This window comes from Cyprinus carpio, chromosome B1 (genome assembly GCF_018340385.1).
Source record: "Cyprinus carpio isolate SPL01 chromosome B1, ASM1834038v1, whole genome shotgun sequence".
NCBI classification, from domain to species: domain Eukaryota; kingdom Metazoa; phylum Chordata; class Actinopteri; order Cypriniformes; family Cyprinidae; genus Cyprinus; species Cyprinus carpio.
Window position 1 is genome coordinate 29,666,471 of NC_056597.1, and position 19,162 is coordinate 29,685,632.

Consider the following 19,162-nt stretch of genomic DNA (forward strand, 5'->3'; position numbering starts at 1 on the left):
TTCTCTTTAACATAACATGAAAAATCGTGAGAATATCCCAAAATTTCTCTCAGAAACCGTGGAGAATACACATCGGATCTCTGGCCCAAAACACAAGTACCCACAAGCAAACTATAAAAAGTGTCCATCACTCTGCTTGGAAGTTCCTCACATTAGATTTACACAGCTCTGAAACCAACTAACTACAAATTAACAGTGGATTCCAGACATCTGGGGTCATTTTCCCTATTGTTTTCCATCCTGCTAGTCATGACTTCCAGGTTGGGATACTATTCACTGCTCCAAAGATAACCCTGCCTGCCAGAAACAAATTGCCCAAAAATGTTTGCAAGATATCAGCTTTTATTGGTTTAACAAATGAAAACCTGCAACATTTGTGATCAGTCAGTTTAGAAACGTTATTTTATTACACCCCAGAAGCTTTTGAGAGAGCTTCAATTTGCTGAATTTAGAGAGATAATAATATAAATTCTTAAGACAAAACAGCTTTGTAAAAGCAACCACCATTGATTACACATGAATGCAAACAGTCTGGAGAAGTTCACTTTGACAGTAAAAAAAATTAAATAAAATCAATGCTGGGATGAGAGATATTTAAAAAAAGCAAATATATCAGATGCAGCAGGACCAGAATGGATATTTTACTAAGAACTGAGAGTTAAAATCTTATGTAAAAATACACAACCGCTTGCCAAATCTTCAAAAGAACACTGGAGATTTAGTTACACACTAAAACCACTTCATAAAACCTTAAACAAATGTTTTACAGGACACACTAGTTACACCCACTAAACAATCAAGAACAGTCAGCCAACACATTTTTCCACAATTACGCAATTTTTAATATTGTTTTACTATTTACCAGTCATAATTTGTGAAACTGAACACTACGGTGACAATAATCTCCTATTGTTTTGTTGTAGCAACTCGCACTCAACCTAAGGGAAAATTGGCAAAAAAGCCCCTTTTCATCTGTTGGATTTATTTTGAAAACCAACATTCCGGTCAATCATTAAATGTCACCTGTATTTCCAGATATTCCCAGTGATCCCATTCACCAGACCAACACATTCTCCTCTCTCCGGCAATGAGACCACTATCCAGTAGCATAGAAACAGAGAGATAGAGGGAGACGGAGGAAAAGAGAGCGAAAGAGATGAGGGAAGGGAAAGCTGTGGACGAGGGTCGCCCTCCCTGTGCAGGATATCCGGTTAAACCTCTGCACGCTCTCTTCCTGTTTTCTGCAAAGGCTTGGCTTTACTAGATGACACCAGTATGGGGAATAAGGCTATTGTTTCCATGTACATGCTTCTTTTCACTGTCAAGTAATAATACCCATTTATCTTATGATGTGCAAGTGGTGTTAATTTATCATTTTATATAAAAACTGTTGAAGTACTAATGTGCCTTCATTCAGTGTAACAGAAGACCTCTAAGAAACTAAGGCAGGAAGGACCTTCATAAACAATTCAGAGGAAAATGGAGAAATGCATTAGTACATATGTGAGACAGGGTGATACCAAGATAAACTCAGTAGTGGGTGTGGGCAGAAAAACCATATGTACACGACTGTTCAAAAGTTTGTGGTCGGGAAGATTTGTTATCTTTTTGAAAGAAGTCTCTCATTCTCACCAAGACCACATTTATTTGATCAAAGATACACTAAAACTGTGAAATATGTGAAAAACTGTGATCTTTTGCATACTATAAATGTGCCATATTATGTTAGTGTGTAAATATCCACACAGCTTTCACAGGTTCTTAACATGTTAGAGTAAAAAAGAAACATGGATGAATGGAAAAGTGAAGAGTGGGATATGTTGGACGTTAAAAGGAGTTATTAAAAGTGCAATAAAGCCATGAAAGTGAATCGAATCTGGTGATGACTGACAGGCGGCTTTCTGTGCACGCGCTCCAGGATGAAGAGGAACATAGACATGTGAAGTATATTTTAGGCATAAATAATCAGATGCAGACAAAAAATATCAAAATGTTCTCACCTGCTTGGTGTGTATTTACATAAACACAGTCGGTTTTGTCTTAAGTGAATGTAATCAGTTCATAAACAGAAAATAGGATGTGTGTCAGTATATTAGATCCATGTGTCAGCTTAATAAACCTCCTGCTGTCTGTATCATTTAACATTAATCAAACAATAAAAGACAAAGAGAAAATAACTCACTGCTCATAGCTGAATAACTTTTGTAGCTTTAATAAATAAAAATAAAAAAACTATGTATATTTCATTGATATTGTGTTGCATTTGACACTTTATTTCAGTTTCTGCAGTATTTCTTATCTGAAAAATGCTACTGTTAAATAGACTTACATGCAACATAAAGCACTGTTTAACTCAATTAAAACTTTCAACTATTCTAATTATTTTACTGACTAATTGTCATTTGTTTCTTTGTTCTGACTTGTATTCAATAAGCTTAAGGACTTTTAACTTATATTAATTAGGCTTAGTTTCTATTGTTCAGTAACTTGCAAAATAGTAAAAGTAATAGTAAAAACCAACATAAAAAATGAATCAAGATAAGCTTGTGGATCATGATCATGTCTGATAAAAAATCATAATATGATATTTTTGCCATATGGGCCACCCCATATGTCCAAAACACACTCCAAAAGGGTCTAAAGTGTAGTAGCTACATTGTTTATCTGAGACATTTGCATCATATTTCTATCTCCCAGTTTCTTATTTCTATCTCCCAGTTTCTTATCTCCTATGTGTGATTATTTCAATATATCACACATGCTGTATGACATCAGCCTTGTTAATTATGACTGGAAATTTACCCAAATTTGCCAGTATGAAATCAAAGAGCTTAAAGCAGCTGCTCTGAAGTCTTTGATGCATTCAGTTATTGTGAAACTGAAACTCACAAACAGGTCACATATGCCCAAATTAAGCCAACAGATGCAAATTGAAATTCCAAAACAGTTTTAGTCGTCTAAACATTATTTTTTTTCCACAGCACACACCCTGAAGATTAGCAGACCCTGTGATCAAACTGCTATCTGATAAAAGCAAATGAACACGGAGAGCCTGAGGCTGATGCGGATAATTGCAAAAACACCATTTCAACACTAGCAGAGATTCAGCTTCAGATAAACTAGCTCACAATGACTAGACTGTTGCAGTAAAGTTTACCTTACACAAAAACACGAGTCATTTACAGTAACAGAAGCGATGAGTGTGTGAGAAAGATTCTTGACTCACTGGCATCAAAATAGCCCTTTATTACAAGACCAACTTGGCTTGGCTTTAGTTTACACAAGTAACAAAACGATACACTGAAAAAAAATGATACTACATACACAAATTTAGTTGAAAGTTATCCAACTAAATTTGTGTATTTAAATGTAGCTAAAATAAATTTAATGCAACCACTTACCTTAAAAAAAAATGTAGTAAATTCAATTAATAATTTTTTTTAAGTGTACAGTAACTAAATTAATCTGACTTTATACCTAAACTGCCAATGAAAGGTTTGGAGTCGGTAAGGTTATTTTTCTCTTATGCTCACCAAGTAAAAATACTGTAAAACAGAAATAATGTGATATATTATTATAATTAAAATTAACTGTTTTCTATATATAGATATTATAAAATGTAATGTATTGCTGTGACGCAGCGCTGAATTTCCAGCATCATTACTCCAGTCTTCAATGTCACATGATCCTTCAGAAATCATTCTAATATGCTGATTTGCTGCTCAAGAAACATTTAACAACATTTTATGAGAACATTTATGAAGCTTAATAATTTTTTCAGTATCCTTTGATGAATAGACAATTCAAAAGAACTGCATTTATTTAAAACAGAAATCTTTTGTAAAACTGTGAATGTTTTACTATCACTTTGATCTATTTAATTCATCCTTACTAAATAAAAATATTAATTTCTTCATCTGCATTAAAAATAGGGGCTTGTCTGAAATCAGACTTAATCTAAAACATTAAATGTGATCATTTCAACCCAAAAGGCCAGGTACAACATAACAGAGATATGCAATAAATTTTTACCATATTGGTAATTGGACAATTTTTTAAAATTATCTGTTGGCCAACTGTATATCCAATTGTGCATGCTCATTTTTTCTTCTTTTCTTTTTCTTCATCCTCTAACACTCACTGGAAATTAATATTTTAAAAACACTAAATTTAATAATACTGTTAAATGGAATCTTTAGCAAATCTCAAAATAAATATGCTAAGATGGTTAAAAAATACACTTCTTATAGAATTTAAAATATAAGTCAATTTTTTTAATATTCAGAAAAAAAGTAGTATAGAATTTTAATATCTCCCATTTTTCAGGAAAATTTATTATCGGTTTGTTTTTTTTATGCCAGAATCTGGTGCAAATGTGTCCTTGATGTGTGTCTGAAGATGGACATAGTTTATTTAAACAACCATGAGCACCATTAACAAATATCAAAACTTCAATCAAACTTGGACTAAAACCAATTCACATTTCCAACATAAAAGTCCTGGCACCCAGAAGCTGACCGTAGTACAAGATCACTGCAATAACAACCCTAAACACCCTTCTGTGGGACTCTTTCTGTGACACAACATCAGAGCTAATCGCTGTGGTTACAGTGTTACAGTTTCAGCAACTATGGTCTTAAGCGTACAACCACAGCATCCTTTCGGCCATTTCACCCGAATGCAAGTCATCAGATCTCTACTGAGACAACATCTAAGGCCAGTTTGATGTGACAGCTCACATGCATCAGCTCTCACAAAGGCCTAGAAACGACCTATGAGAGAGCAAGACAGGATATGAAGAGTGTCAGACAGAGGAAGAGCATAAACAATGACAGAAAAGCACAAGGGAGAGTCAGAAGAGGAAGAGGGGGATGAGAGGAAATGATGTGATGCAACTTGCAAAGATATGAAATGTTAGGGGAGGGATGGAGGACACGGCCCACAAAGAAAACAAAAGTCGGTCCACACAAGAATACTTTAACTCTTGGAAAAAATAAAGAGGGAGAAATCGACAAGAACAAGAAAAACCTGGAAAGCCAAAGATGGTGATAAAAACAGCTGTTTTTTAAGGAAGTACAAATGGATAAGTAAAGTATTGCAGCACTGCATTTCCTATCAACATATTAAAAAATAAATGTAAATAACTTTTTTAATTTATAAAACATTATATTCATATAGTGTATTAATATTTTGCAATGCTATACTATATATTCTTAAATAAGGTAAAACAATTTATTATAAGTATAAATGGTATTAACATTTATTAGATATATTTTACACTTTTTTATTTTAAATGATTTACATTGGCATGTAAAAATTATATTTATTTTTTAATACAAATAATACTTATTTATATAATTTCATATTATAATTTATAACAATATAGTCACAACACATCTTTAATAGAAAGAAAAATACAATTGCAAACTGACATTAAGTATTGCAGCACTGCCTTTGTATCAATATATTAAAAAATAAATGTAAATAATTTGGAAACGTAACTTTTTTAATTTCTAAAACATTATATTCATAAAGTTCATTAATATTTTGCAATGCTATACTATATACTCTAAAATAAAGTAAAACTATTTATTAAGTATAAATGGCATTAACATTTATTATATATTTTACACTTTTTTATTTTAAATGATTTACATTGGCGTGTAAAAATGATATTTATTTATTTATTATATTTATTCTTTTAAACAAATTATATTTATTTATATCTTTTTATAATAATCTAATTTATAACACAATATAGTCACAATACATCTTTAATAGAAAGAAAAATAGTTGCAAACTGACATTAAGTATTGCAGCACTGCCTTTGTATCAATATTTAAAAAAATAAAAATGTAAATCATTTTAAATGCAACTTTAAAAAAAAATCTAATACACTGTAATTATAGACTGTATTATATATTAGCAATTTAATATTACATAAATTATTTCAAACTAAAGTCTCTAATCACTGCATTGATACTTTTACATTTTTTATTTAAAATGATTTAAAGTGACGTAAAAAATTGTTATATATTTATATTTAGCAATGTTTTATTTTTTAATACAAATAATAGATATCTATGTAAAAATATAATACATTTATAATAGATTATGGTCACAATACATTTCTTTAAACAAGCTAATTTGTTTATACACAACAACACATTTCACATTACTGCAGCTATAGTACACTGAATATCAACTGCATTCCAGTGTTGATTCTAAAACTTTATTCTACAGAATTCTTTACATAAACACTCAGGATTTGTGGTGTCTTTAACAGGGCCTACCCCTAGTGTAGCTGAAGTCTCTGGATGGGTGGTGTTGTTGTCTTCGTTGTGCTGCTCATGTCTTCCCTCCTCGTTAGCCATGCCACACCCTCTATCTTCCTGCTCCATCTACCTAATAAAACCCACCGGGCCGTGATAAAGACTGCTAATAAAATCTCCCACTGGAGCGGCGATCAGTCCACCCACCCCCGCCGAGACCCTCTGTATCAAAACCACTTCACAACAGAGACAGCTTCCCCCTCGACTAAAGAAAGGCGAAAAACGGAAGCAGTGTGTGGGGGTGAGCTGCAGGAAGGAGGAGGAGAAAAAAGCAAAGCGACAGATTAAGACACTGAGAGAAAGAGTGACTTAGCTCCACCCCTCAACTACAGTTCAAAAAGCACGTTGATCTAAACTCTTTCCAGTCATGCGTGCTGCATTTTGTGCAGTCTACAGAGAAACAGATGCAAGCAGTTGCACTGAGACACTACCATACAAAGATCATCATCAAACCATCATCATCTAAACAGAACACAAAAAGTATGTCACTGACAGTAACTGAGTGAGGACACAGGAAGAGATCAAAAAAAGTTGAAACTATTACTTTAATAATTATATGATACATTACCCAGTATACCCAGAATCGAATGAGTAAGAAGAGTTCCAAAACAGGGAAATGAATAGTGAAAAGAGGAAAATAGAAAAACAAACAAAAAATGAGAACAAACATGTAAGGGTTATGAAACGGTAAAAAAATGAAGATAATAAATGCAGGTTCACTTTTACAGCACATGCAGGCCAGTAAAGGTCAAATAACAATGTTTAGGGCTTTTCACAAAGTGCTTAACCCTGGGTTATCGTCCTTGTAAACTCTGGGTATAGAGGAATGTTTAACAGCGAGGTTAGCATTGCTTTTTACTTGGGGGTATGAAATCCTTGCTCCGGAGCATGGTTAGCACTGCTTTTGTAGTGTTAATCCTACATTGCAGTATCAAACTCAGGCCCCGTTAACACTAGTGCATTTTTGTTTTAAAAAAGCATTTTCTACACTTGCATTTTCACTGCATTTCAGAAACGTTCTCCGTCCACACTACACAGCCAAAAATGCATGTCACATGACCATTCATGCAGGTACAACAAAGAGCATAATGTTATTGTTTACACAATCATCAAGGACACACCGAGCGAATGTGGGCAACCACGCCATCGTTTACAAAAGTCTTCGTTTTGGTCCGTTTACACTGAAACGCAACCCCAGAGTTTTCAAACTAAAACGGGGTCTGCAGCGTTTTCAAAAGTCTCTGTTTTCGAGTATTGAAAACACAGAAGTAGTGTGAATGACAGGCGTAACCGTAGCAAAAGTTATGCATTTTAAAACAAAAACGTAGTAGTGTAAATGGAGCCTCATACTGTATGAAATTATGTGTGTTAGAATGTTATGGCTAGATACTTAGCAACCGACACCCAATCACCAGTGTTGGGAAATTCGATAGTATGTTTCTGCAAATTGGCAATATACAAAGTCCAAACAATGACACTGACACCACAAATGCCAATGTATGGATACCCTGGATTAATTGTTGACCCTGGGTAAATTCTAAGCAGGGTGAAACGTGAAAATAGAGAATGCAGGATTCCATTTATCCAGGGTTTAGACTGACCCAGGTTTACCCATTTCAAGTGTGAAAAGCCCTTGTGTGTCCTAAATCATAACACACGATTGATGTTCATATTCATAGGTTTGTTGCAACAGGGTCAAGAGCTGTGCCAGCAACATAAATGGTCAAAGGTTCAATTCCCAGGGTGAATGTACACCTTCAATGCACTCAACAATAATAAAATGTAAATCATAGCATACAGTATGCATATTTGGGGGGGTTATTATTACCCACAACCCAAAATTCAGTGTATGATGAGACTGCCCCAGCAAGAAGAGTCACTGATTGCCATCTCCTGATTATTCACTAAGCATTTAAGCAAAATGATGTGCTCTGGTGTATCGGAAGAATAGAGATTTGTTAAGAAAAGAAATCCCAAGTGATTAATACAGGTTGCACTGCCATGCTTGATCACCAGGGGGCGTTTGCTGTTTGAACAGAATTGTTAAACGAAATAAGATTAAAAGTGTCTGTTTGATATCAGTTTGCAGGAGAGACCTTCGCTGACATTACTTTGGAAGACTGTTGCTGTAATAATAACAGACATGGTAAAAGACAGAATGCAGATGCATACAGAGTCAGAAGAAATATGTTAACGGCAGATAAATAATAAGAGATACAAAGCTATAAAGTTGATATAAGATGTCAGGAAATGTAGAGTTAACGGTTAACAATCAGATTCCACTCAGTTTTACTTTAGATTCGGTCCCAGATGTCATTCTGTCACTTTAAGAGTGTGTCTAAAAGCCCTGGGTTTAATTAAGATTTAACAGCAAGATGTAGCCACAAAAAACAGCCTGAACTCAGTATGTGTGAGGCAGGAAGGTTGTTTAGGGTGTGTACACATAATTTCTGACTTGTTTAAAATCCTTAAGCAAGCTCCCAAAACTAAACACACACTAAATCATTAATAGAAACATGCCTACCCTGTTTGTGAACTCTGTTATGCAAATACTTACACTTACACTCCATACATCATTTACATATGCATTTGGCAGATGCTTTCACCCAAAGCATCAGTTTGTGTGTTCTCTGGGAACTGAACCCATGATCTTAATGAGAGATGCTTGATGCTTTATAATCAACAAAGCTGTCACTGCCAGTATACACTGAACTTACTTTTTGAGTGTCGGCTGATACTTTTTCACCACTTTTTGTAATAAGAAAGCACATAAGTGTCATGAATAAAAATTTATGATAATGGGGGGACAGGCATAAAACCGAGCACCTCTGAACAGCACTTGAAGAAAGTCGCCAAGACAACCCTAATATGAGCCCTTGTGCTGTTCAGCCCAAAACCGAGCAGTGCTCATTGTCAGGTCATGCTTACTCAAACACACACACACACACACAGAGGGAGCTCTATTCAGCTGCTGTGGCTCATGAGAATGCCAGCAATTCTAAGCCCAGTCAAAACCCTGCGGCCAAATGAGTGTCCTTCCTTCTGTTTCACTCTCTCTCTCTCTCTGCCCAGTCATGAGCTCTGGATTCATTTACCCTCATTTCATCTGTAGCTTGAACATTTGTTTAAACTGATTGTGACAAATAGAGAGGACAACCAAGAAATGTCTACTTTAAAGTCGGCATGAAATGAAAATTCACCCAATTCTCTAAATACATGTTATTGATCTTAACAAGATTTTTCTTTTCTTTTTGACCTTTTGGTATTTAAAGAGGTCATATGATGCTGCTAAAAAGCACATTATTTTGTGTATTTGGTGTAATGAAATGTGTTTATATGGTTAAAACACATTATTTTCCACATACTGTACATTATTGTTTCTCCTCTATGCCCCGCCTTCTGAAACACGTTGATTTTTACCAAAATTTTTACATCGTAAAAAAGATTTTTACATCGCTCTGAAAAGCGAGGTGTGCTGTGATTGGCCAGCTATCCAGTGCATTGTGATTGGCCGAATGCCTCAAGCGCGTGACTGAAATGTTAAGCCTCTTAACATACTGTGAAGCCTTGTTCGGCAGGAGCAACGAGACACAAACATAAAACCCATTATAAATGTGATATAAACATGATTTCTAGTCGTGTTTTTTTTTGGAAGGCAAAAACGAAGTAGTTTCGCTTTCTCAACAAAACAGTGTCACACACTGCGGCCTTGAGTGAGCAGAGACCGGAGGCCTAGAGTGAGCCGCGGCCGGCTTGAATGAGCAGAGGCGGGTGGCTTGAGAACAGCGTACCTTGGTCTTGCAGCAACCACATGTGATGACCCTGGGCTGGACGCCGCTTCGTCCACGGTGAAAGCTGATTCGGCCATTCACAGTGCAAAGATGATGTATTTCCTCAGCGACCAGCACGGATCAGCTCCAGGTATGACGAAGCGGATATCGTCCTCTTTTGGAAGGCCAAACAAAGTAGTTTCGTGAAACAGTGAAACACACAGCGTCTATATGACATGGCAGCGGCGGCAACAACAATACTGCAATAAGAATAAAAGGTACACCTTCTTTCTTTGCGTGAACATCTGGGCGGCATTATGCAAATGTTCCCACACTCTGATGGAGATATGTGGGGGTGTGTTAGAACGAGACATTTCAGGGGGACGTGGACGAGTCTTAACTTTTATAAAGAATATCTTGTTGGATTTGAGACTTTAGTCTTTGCAACTTCACAGATCTTCTTTATTCACCAAGAGCTTGTAACACTCCTAAGAGAAAGGAAATTTTGAAATCGCATCATATGACCCCTTTAATCAAATTAGTCATTCTTCTGTTGAAAACTGCTGACTTTCTTGACTTTTGCATTATCATCATTAGTCTGCTTAAAATCACCCCTTTCTTACAATCTACTGCAAGCTCGTATATAAAGATGCCTCCATCCAATCAACAACTGATGGACAGAACCGAGTCCTGCCCTTTTTACCATAATAGTATGGTATGTCACAATACGGAAAAAAGATGTCACTACATCTGTTTCATCATGACTTTAAGGAAGTCCTGTATAATTAGGCAGGTTTTGAGTTCACTGACCCTGACTCCCTTTTATAAGAGGTGTTTACACAAGATGCAACAAAGAGCAAGAAAAAGAGAGAGAGAGAGAGAAAAATCTAGGAGAACAAGTTGACCACAGCGGCTCATCCCAAAAAAAAAAAAAAAATTGGAAGGAAAAGGAAGATTAAAAATAGTAAACGAGAAAATTTCCTGTGCAAAGCTTCTGGTTGGGCTCTTTACTACATATACACATAAAACACACACCGACACATCTGGAGCATTCTTGACATTCCCGTGTGGTGAGCGTTAAGTGTTTTAGTGTCAGACTGATGGATAGAGACTGAGGCCCCACAAAACACAGGACTATATTTAGATATATCCAGGCCTATAGAGATTTTGGAGCAAGTTCATATCTGACAGCATAGTGTGAAAGGTCTGATTGATTGTTTCCCAAACTAATGGCTTTTTCATTTGTTAACAATATTATCTGACAGACATTTTGCATATGTGTGTGTGTGTGCACATGCGGAGGAAAAGAGTTCCTTAGGAGGTCATTGTGCATTTCACCATGGGTTTTCAGTGTGTTCATTATGGGCTGAAATGAATAGTGTGTGTGAGTGCACACTGAGTTCAGATGAATAGTTTCATTGTGGCATCGTCAGGAAAAAGCCCACTTAAAATCTCTATTGTACTCACTCAAACTCTTAGACTGAGATATCATTGTGCCGTAGTGGATTACACTCTTTAATACTCTTACAACTGTATCTAAACTATCATTTCAAATATCTAGATAATGGCTTCCTAAACTGATTATCTTGCAGTCAATACACAAGTTGACTGCCATTTGAGAGGCTTTTATTTTACTAAATAATATGAAGGAAGTGAGAGAAACTGAAGTGTCCAGGAAGTGGGTGTGAGATCAAGGCCGTCCTGACTACATTGGGTCTCCTCAAACTGCAAGGGAAAGATCTGAAGGAATATCAGTCCAGTTTCAGTGGGTGAGAGGTGGCCCTGTTCTGCTGCACGCAATTCGAGAGCAGTTTTTTCTCCACTAGCATATATTAAAATATTAAGATTAAAAAAAAGAAAAAAGAATAAAAAGAAAAATACATAGAAATTTTCAATAGCTGTTGGAAAAATAGTATAGGTATAGTTTAGTAAATGCTATAATATAGATTATCATTTTATGTTTAAAACCCAATCAAAACCAAAATAAAATCAGTAGGAACCAGTAGCCGGGTTTCCATGACAGATTTGAGCAAAACTTTTGCGATATTTTATTAATGTCAATAAAAACTGTTACAAAATTATGGTGTTTCTATTAACCGATTTTATGTGACTAAACTGGCATTTATTATTCCTCTCGCAATAAGTCATGGCAATGGATGTTGGTATAGGTTTACGCATATCACAGCCACCACACTAGCCATTAACTTTAATCAAGGAGATGTAGGCGTGTATCTTTAGCAAAGCAGCATGGAGAGCCACTTCTGGGATGCTTCTGAAATGTCCTGTAGCTTCGCTGGTATATTTTTGAGGTTATAGTACATTAAAGAATGATCATATGATTTTTACGTACACCAGGTAACCTATAAATGCGAGAAAAAAAAAAAAAAAAAAAAAAGTAATTTCCATTGCAGTTTTGCAAAATGTTCGTTTTTTCAAATTTCAAGTTTTTGCAATAATGGGAGTATTTGCCAAATTTACATGTTTCCACTGGGCGTATTTTCAATTCGCAATTTCAATTTGCATAATTTGAAGGGTAATGGAAATGTGGCTAGGTTTTTTTTTTAGAGATAGTTCACCCAAAAATATTCACCCTCATGTCGTTCCAAACCTGTATGCATTTTAACACACTTAAGACAATTTGAAGAAACAAACTTTAATTACATGGACAAAAAAGGTCACATATGTTTAGAGCGGCATGAGGAGTTTACAGAAATAGTGAAAACTTGCACCAGGTGTTTCTTATCATCTGTTCCGAGCAGAATTCTTCACACTGCTTCTCTTGGCTGGCCTCCTATCACGAGTCAAGTTGTGGGCTGACTTGATGATGATGATGATGGTGATGATGGAACTGGGGCGGTTTCTTCTTCACAGCATGAGTAAATCTTTTTATTACAGGGAGATACAAGGTTTGGCTCAGACCACAAATTTCACACTGCAATCATCAGATGTTTGAGAGGGTGGCAGATTAAACATGGTCCTATTCATCAGGACTTATGTTCCAACATAACACTTTTTAAAACCACATATTCCCGAATTTAAAAAAAGAATCGTACAAAGGGCTCAAAAATTGTATATTTTATTTTATGTTTAGGTAAATTTAGATTATTATATTATTAATTTATTATTATTTTAAATATTATATAAATATTTCAATATTTTATTCATTTAATAATAATAATAATAATAATAATAATAGTTATTATTTATTAGTTAATATTCAATGTTTTGCTGGTGTCAATGCTGAAAATGTAGCACCTGTATGCACAACCATATTTATAAAGAAACTTTCCTTGTGACAAGGAACATTTTAGCTGTTTCCTGTTTTTGAAGGCATTTCTATTTCCCCTATTCTAGATGTACAACCGCTTAAAAAAACAAACGCTTGAATGACTAATGCATATGAATTACGTTAAATGTTTATCTTTTTTACTCCAAAGTTTTAAAATCTAAGCTCTTAGCCACTGTTGATGAATTATTACGATAACTAGATTTCCCCTAATTATTGGCCTGAGCTAATTAAAAAGCTTTGCTCCTGTTCTTCCACCCTCCTGTGAGACAGTATCCTGTGACATCACTAATCATGGTTGCTATGGCAGCAGTTGTCCCAGAAACCAGTGAGCAAACACCTGTCTGTGACCACTCCCAATGTCTCACATTTGTGACAACAAGGTGCATTTCACACGCCAGAGCTGATCAAATCTATCTGACAGTGTGCATGTCTGATAAATGTCTAAAAATAGCCAGGAAGAGGAATAAAACTGTCATGTTTGAAATGCACTGAATGTTAATAATGTATTTGCATAAAGCATAAGTCTTCCTTGTGCAAAACCAACTGATCCTATTGGTGAATAATGAATATGATCAGCAGAACAAAGGCCTATATGACTCCATTACTGTACTGCAATGCATCTCTCTTATTATCTGTACTCAGCATATATATGTGAATGAGGAAATCAGTTAATTTCTTCCTGGAGTGGATTATTTATGGCTGTGGTTTATCCCTTTGCTTAAAGGTTATCTTAGATGGGATGAATGATGGAATTGTTGAAAGAGTCATTGGTGTATCTCACACAAACACTGTATAATGTAGAAGTAAGTAGCCTGTAAAACACTAGACCCACCCAGTGTCAGGAGACTAGGCTGAGACACACTGACCTGGAGAAGTTTTCTCTCTTTCTCAAACACACACATGAACACACACACACACGTGTGCGCACGTGGTCATGTACACAAACACAGGAAGGCGTGTGCACATCCTCCTTTCTAAAGTGACAGATGAAAAAGAAGTGAAGCTTTTCCTTCACATAACATTACTAACAAGCTTTTTCAAAATTGTCGCTTCTCAATTTGCAGTCAAAAAGAAAATCTGCGGTCCTGACAGGTAAATTACTTTTTTAAGGAACAGAAACAGAAAATGACAAATACATAACCAAACTACTGTACTGTACTCAGTTAAAGGTCTCCTGGGAATGGCAACCACCTAAATGTAACCTTGTTGTTAAATAAAACACTCTCTTGCATGCTCCACTGTGAATGAGTGTAATATGCTTATCAACTGAGGTGTGACTAGAGTTGGAACAAATTCCTCCTCACCTTATAACATAAAAACAAATATTTGCATAAAGTGTTTGTGTAAAAGTTCCCAAAGCTATTAAGAGCTTTGTCAATGTATAATGATCATTTTGCTGTTTTCAGATGTTTGTGTAAATGTTGGTGATTAGTGTTCATTGTGTAGGTCTAATGTGCTATCATTAAATTCTTTTATTTGTAGGCATTAGATCAGCCATCTGCTAAATAGTCTGGGGTCAGCAATGGATGTCCCGATGACCCGGGGTGAGTTTTAGGCCAGCTGATGGAACGGTTAGTTGACCTCTTGTACCAATGCAGTTTACATTAATTGATCATGTGCTAGTTGTGACTTGCTTTTCTGTCATGTACTGAATATTCATTCTCATTTAAATATCTCTCCAAAGTACTGGTATCTTGCTGTCTAGATAGAAAAGGTTTTGTTGATTTTGTGAGAATGACTCGTAATAGTCAGTCTCGCAAGCAACCATGAATTCCTAGCTGCCAAAGAGTTACACTGTAGTTGTATAATATAGTTGTAGTTGTGACACCAGCTGAAATCTATCAGCAATTAGAAAGCAATCCTGCCTAGTCAGTAGAAATTAATATTAGCTGCTACAGTACCAGGATGATGAAGATGTAACAAGGGTGGACATTTCAGCAAGACAATGATCCCAAACACACAGCCAAGGCAACTCTCAAATGGTTTCAGAAAAAGAAAATAAAGCTGCTAGAATGGCCCAGCCAATCACCTGACTTGAATCCAATAGAAAATCTATGGAATGAACTACAGTTCAGAGTACATAGTAGAGGCCCACAGACCCTTCAAGATGTGAAGATTGTTTTGTGGACGAATGGGCCCAAATCACACCTGAGCAATGCATGCGACTAGTTTCTCCATACAGGAGGCGTCTTGAAGCTGTTATTAACAACAAATGCTTTTGTACAAAGTATTAAATACATTTCAGTAGTTCAATACTTTTTCCTTGTATCATTCCATTTTATTACACAGAATTTCTTAATTTCTGAACTTTTTTTTATTTTGTTGTCTTTATATGTATGGATTACTTGGGTTGTTACCAACATCTGGTGAAAATTTCAGCACCTTTAGAAATATAATAACACAGAAAAATTGGTTTTGATTCATAACTCAGGCCTATTCGACCAAACATTGTGTTCTTATATTCTATCTATAGTATATACATTGGTTATATATATATATATAATATATTTTTTGTATACACAATTGGTCAAAATAACAAATGTTTATTATAAATCATATAAAAATATGTTTTACTCTTACATATAACTATAAATTGTAAATAAAATATAAATGTATTTTTTTGTATTTTTTTCCATATAAAATAAGATAAAATCATGATGAGGTTAGTGAAAATATTTGAAGGGCAAGTACAAATCTGAAGTACTGACCCAAACGAATGAATTGAAAAATCCTAACCATAAAACTGATCCGTCAACCACTACTTAATTTGCTCCATAGTTTCAACCATAAACAAAAACACAAGAGTGACACAATCATCCCTGCATTAACAGAATGATTCAGTAAACTACAATGCTGATCTTTTGTCAGGGACACAAGAGAGGGAAAACCCCCTTAATTCAGGCTCAAATTCAGCTTATTCTCTCAGAGCAATCCGATCTCCAAAGAGAGTGCCTGAATCCTAAATTGAGCCTGGAAATCTAAGAGAGCCGGGGGAGTGACGGAGAGCTGATAAAGGGAGAGACAGACAGAGAGGGGAATTTTGGAGTGAAGGAGGGGGAGAAGCAGAGCAGCTGGTGTTTCACAAAGAGGAAGGGGGGAAGAGAGAGATAGAAGCAGAGAGAGAGATTACAACGGCTACTACACCCTGCGGATCAGTTTACAACACCCTAACTGTTGCATGCTCTCGCAGACAAAGAGCAACAGGCCATGTGGATGGGAGGGGAGGATGTGTCTTTCTGCAGAGCATGCTAGCTTTCACAGCATTAAATATTCATTGCTTTGGGATGTATTAACAGGATGGCTTCCAAATAAATGATTTCACGGGGCGAAGTCAAATTGAAATTCCTGCATTGAACCAGGAAACATGGTTTTTAAGTGCTTCATAAAAATCGGAGATTAACTGATACACACTAATAAAACATTAATTTAACACACACATAGAGGACAAAGTTTGATAGTGCACATTATTAACATTTCTACCTGAATAACAAATCAAGCAATTAAACAACAATGAACAATTAGATGAAGAGAAGGAAAGAGAAAGAGAGCATTTACTAAGTAATTGAGAAGATCAATGTATGGAGAACTAGCCCAAGGCAATGAAATAATGGAAGTGTAGTTTTAGTAATGGAACAGTTATGCAAGCTGCTCTAGTGCTACAGAACACTGGATAATGAGCAGAACCCATCATGGCAACAGAACTGATGATGTCACAGAGGGGAGGAGCTGGAACGGAAAAAAAGGCTATGGAACACATGGCCAGAGTTTGCCTTCATGAGTCATGAGAAAATGCAGCTGTTTTACACTTTGGGAAAAAATGGGGAGGGAAGCGATTGAGTTTTCTAAGCCTCCCGCCAGAGTATTAAACCAGCTGTTGATTAGCTTAAAGAAATGAATACACTGGTACTCTATTCACTGGATATAGTGGAAGTGCAGGGATGCACTGATTTACATGTTAAACCACAGCAACAGTATCGGGAGATGGTTGTTTAAAGAAACCATTGGGTAAATACAAGTTAGCCCAATCCAAGGCTTAAACAATGACTTAAAGCTGCACTAGGGGGTCAGCACAAACATGACAGCAGTGAGTCACCAGCACACACTAGCAGGGGTCAGTAAAATAGGGTGAGGGTGTGGCAGTAGAGCACAACATGAAGTCGATGGTGAATACGATCTAGAGCTGTGGTAACACAATGGACTCCATTATGCCTGAGCATCAGTCTCATGCCCTCCCGATTCCCTCCAAAACTCCCTCATCAGCCAAACACACCACAGCCAATCAGAGCTCAGCAATAACTTTTCTGGCCAGCAGAAAAGCAGACAAGATACTGACAAGTATGCTCTTGGCAGGCTCATCTTTGAGCATCCTCACCAAGTCAAATCCAAATTAACTATACTAAAAATTAAAACCAACAAAAAAGAAGTCTTTCTTAGAATTAAAGGTTCTATATTAGCATTGATGGTTCCATGAAGAACAATTAAAGGAATATTTCACCCAAAAATGAAAATTATATCAATAATTACTCCTCAGAACATAAATGAAGATATTTTTGATGACAGCAAGGGTACTACCACGGTCAAGGCACTAAAATAGTCCATGTAACATCAGGGGATCAACCGCAACTTTATAAAACTATGAGAATACTTTTTGTGTGCAAAGAAAACAAAAATAACTTTATTCAGCAATTCGTCTCCTCTGAAGTCACATGGATTATTTTAACGATGTTCTTACTGCATTTCTGTGCCTTGATCATGGTAGTACCCTTGCTGTCTACGGGAGGGTCAGAAAGCTCTCTGATTTCATTAAAAATATCTTAATTTGTGTTCTGAAGATGAACGAAGGTCGTACGGGTTTGGAATGACATGAGGGTGAGTCATTAATGAATTCATTTTTGGGTGAATAAAAAGTTCTTTAAAGTGCAAAAAGCTTCTTTAAATAAGTAAAAAAAAACTTTAAATTAAGAAAATGATGGTTCTTTCACAAACTGTTCACTGAAAGATTCTTTGGGGATCCCAAAATGATGATTTTATTGCACTGCTCCAAAAACTCACTTTTGGAACCTTCATTTACCACAAAAATACTGGAGATTTTTGAGTTTCAAAAAGGAAGCATCCAATTAGCTCAAACCGTCAATTTTTAGTTGGATTTGATTCAATTCACAAAACAAACCTGAATGAATCATATTGATCCAGATCTCAAGCTTAACTTAGTGACTTAAAAGGACTGTTCACCCAAAAATGAAAATTCTGTCATTAATTACTCACCCTCATGTCGTTCCAAGACCGTACAAAGATGAAGGTCTACCAGGTTTGGAACGACATGAGGGTGTAATTAGTGAACAAACCCTTTAACACAAACACAACTTACCAGAAAGAACATAAATTTTGAAGGCATTAGGTTAAAAAAAAGATGACAATTTCCATTTCTGGGTGAGCTACTCCCTCAGCCAAGAGTGTTAATTGCACTAAAACTGCTTACTAGATAAAACTGCCAATTTCCATCAACACAAAAAGACATAAAATGAAGCCAAACAGGTAGACTGTGTACCTAATTCTATAAACCTGCATACAGGCGCATCGATTTGCTGATGGTATGTACTAAAAAAAAACAATATGCAACTGTGCTAAAAGCCAGGGAAGTAAAGACAGGACAGGAAACAGGGAATTGGCATACTCTTCAAACTCCATTAAGCTGGCCTAATGTGTAGAGGGCTGGGAACTTACTTAATAAAACACAGATACACACCAGGACATCTGAGTTCACAGGGATA

The 19,162-nt window shown here is 35.9% G+C and overlaps 1 protein-coding gene across 2 annotated transcripts in view; it reads right to left on the bottom strand.

Annotated features, from left to right (window-relative positions):
- Positions 1 to 19,162, bottom strand: part of LOC109087037 (serine/threonine-protein kinase N1-like) — a 34,339-nt gene that overhangs the window by 12,995 nt on the left and 2,182 nt on the right. Inside the window, exon 1 of one of the 2 annotated variants that reach the window (XM_042717167.1) lies at positions 10,124 to 10,215. The exons of the other annotated variant lie outside the window; for it this stretch is intronic. Coding sequence (XP_042573101.1) covers positions 10,124 to 10,200 — 77 coding nt within the window. The 5' untranslated portion in view covers positions 10,201 to 10,215. Of the gene's footprint in view, positions 1 to 10,123; positions 10,216 to 19,162 lie in introns of those variants that run through there. 2 annotated transcript variants of the gene reach the window in all.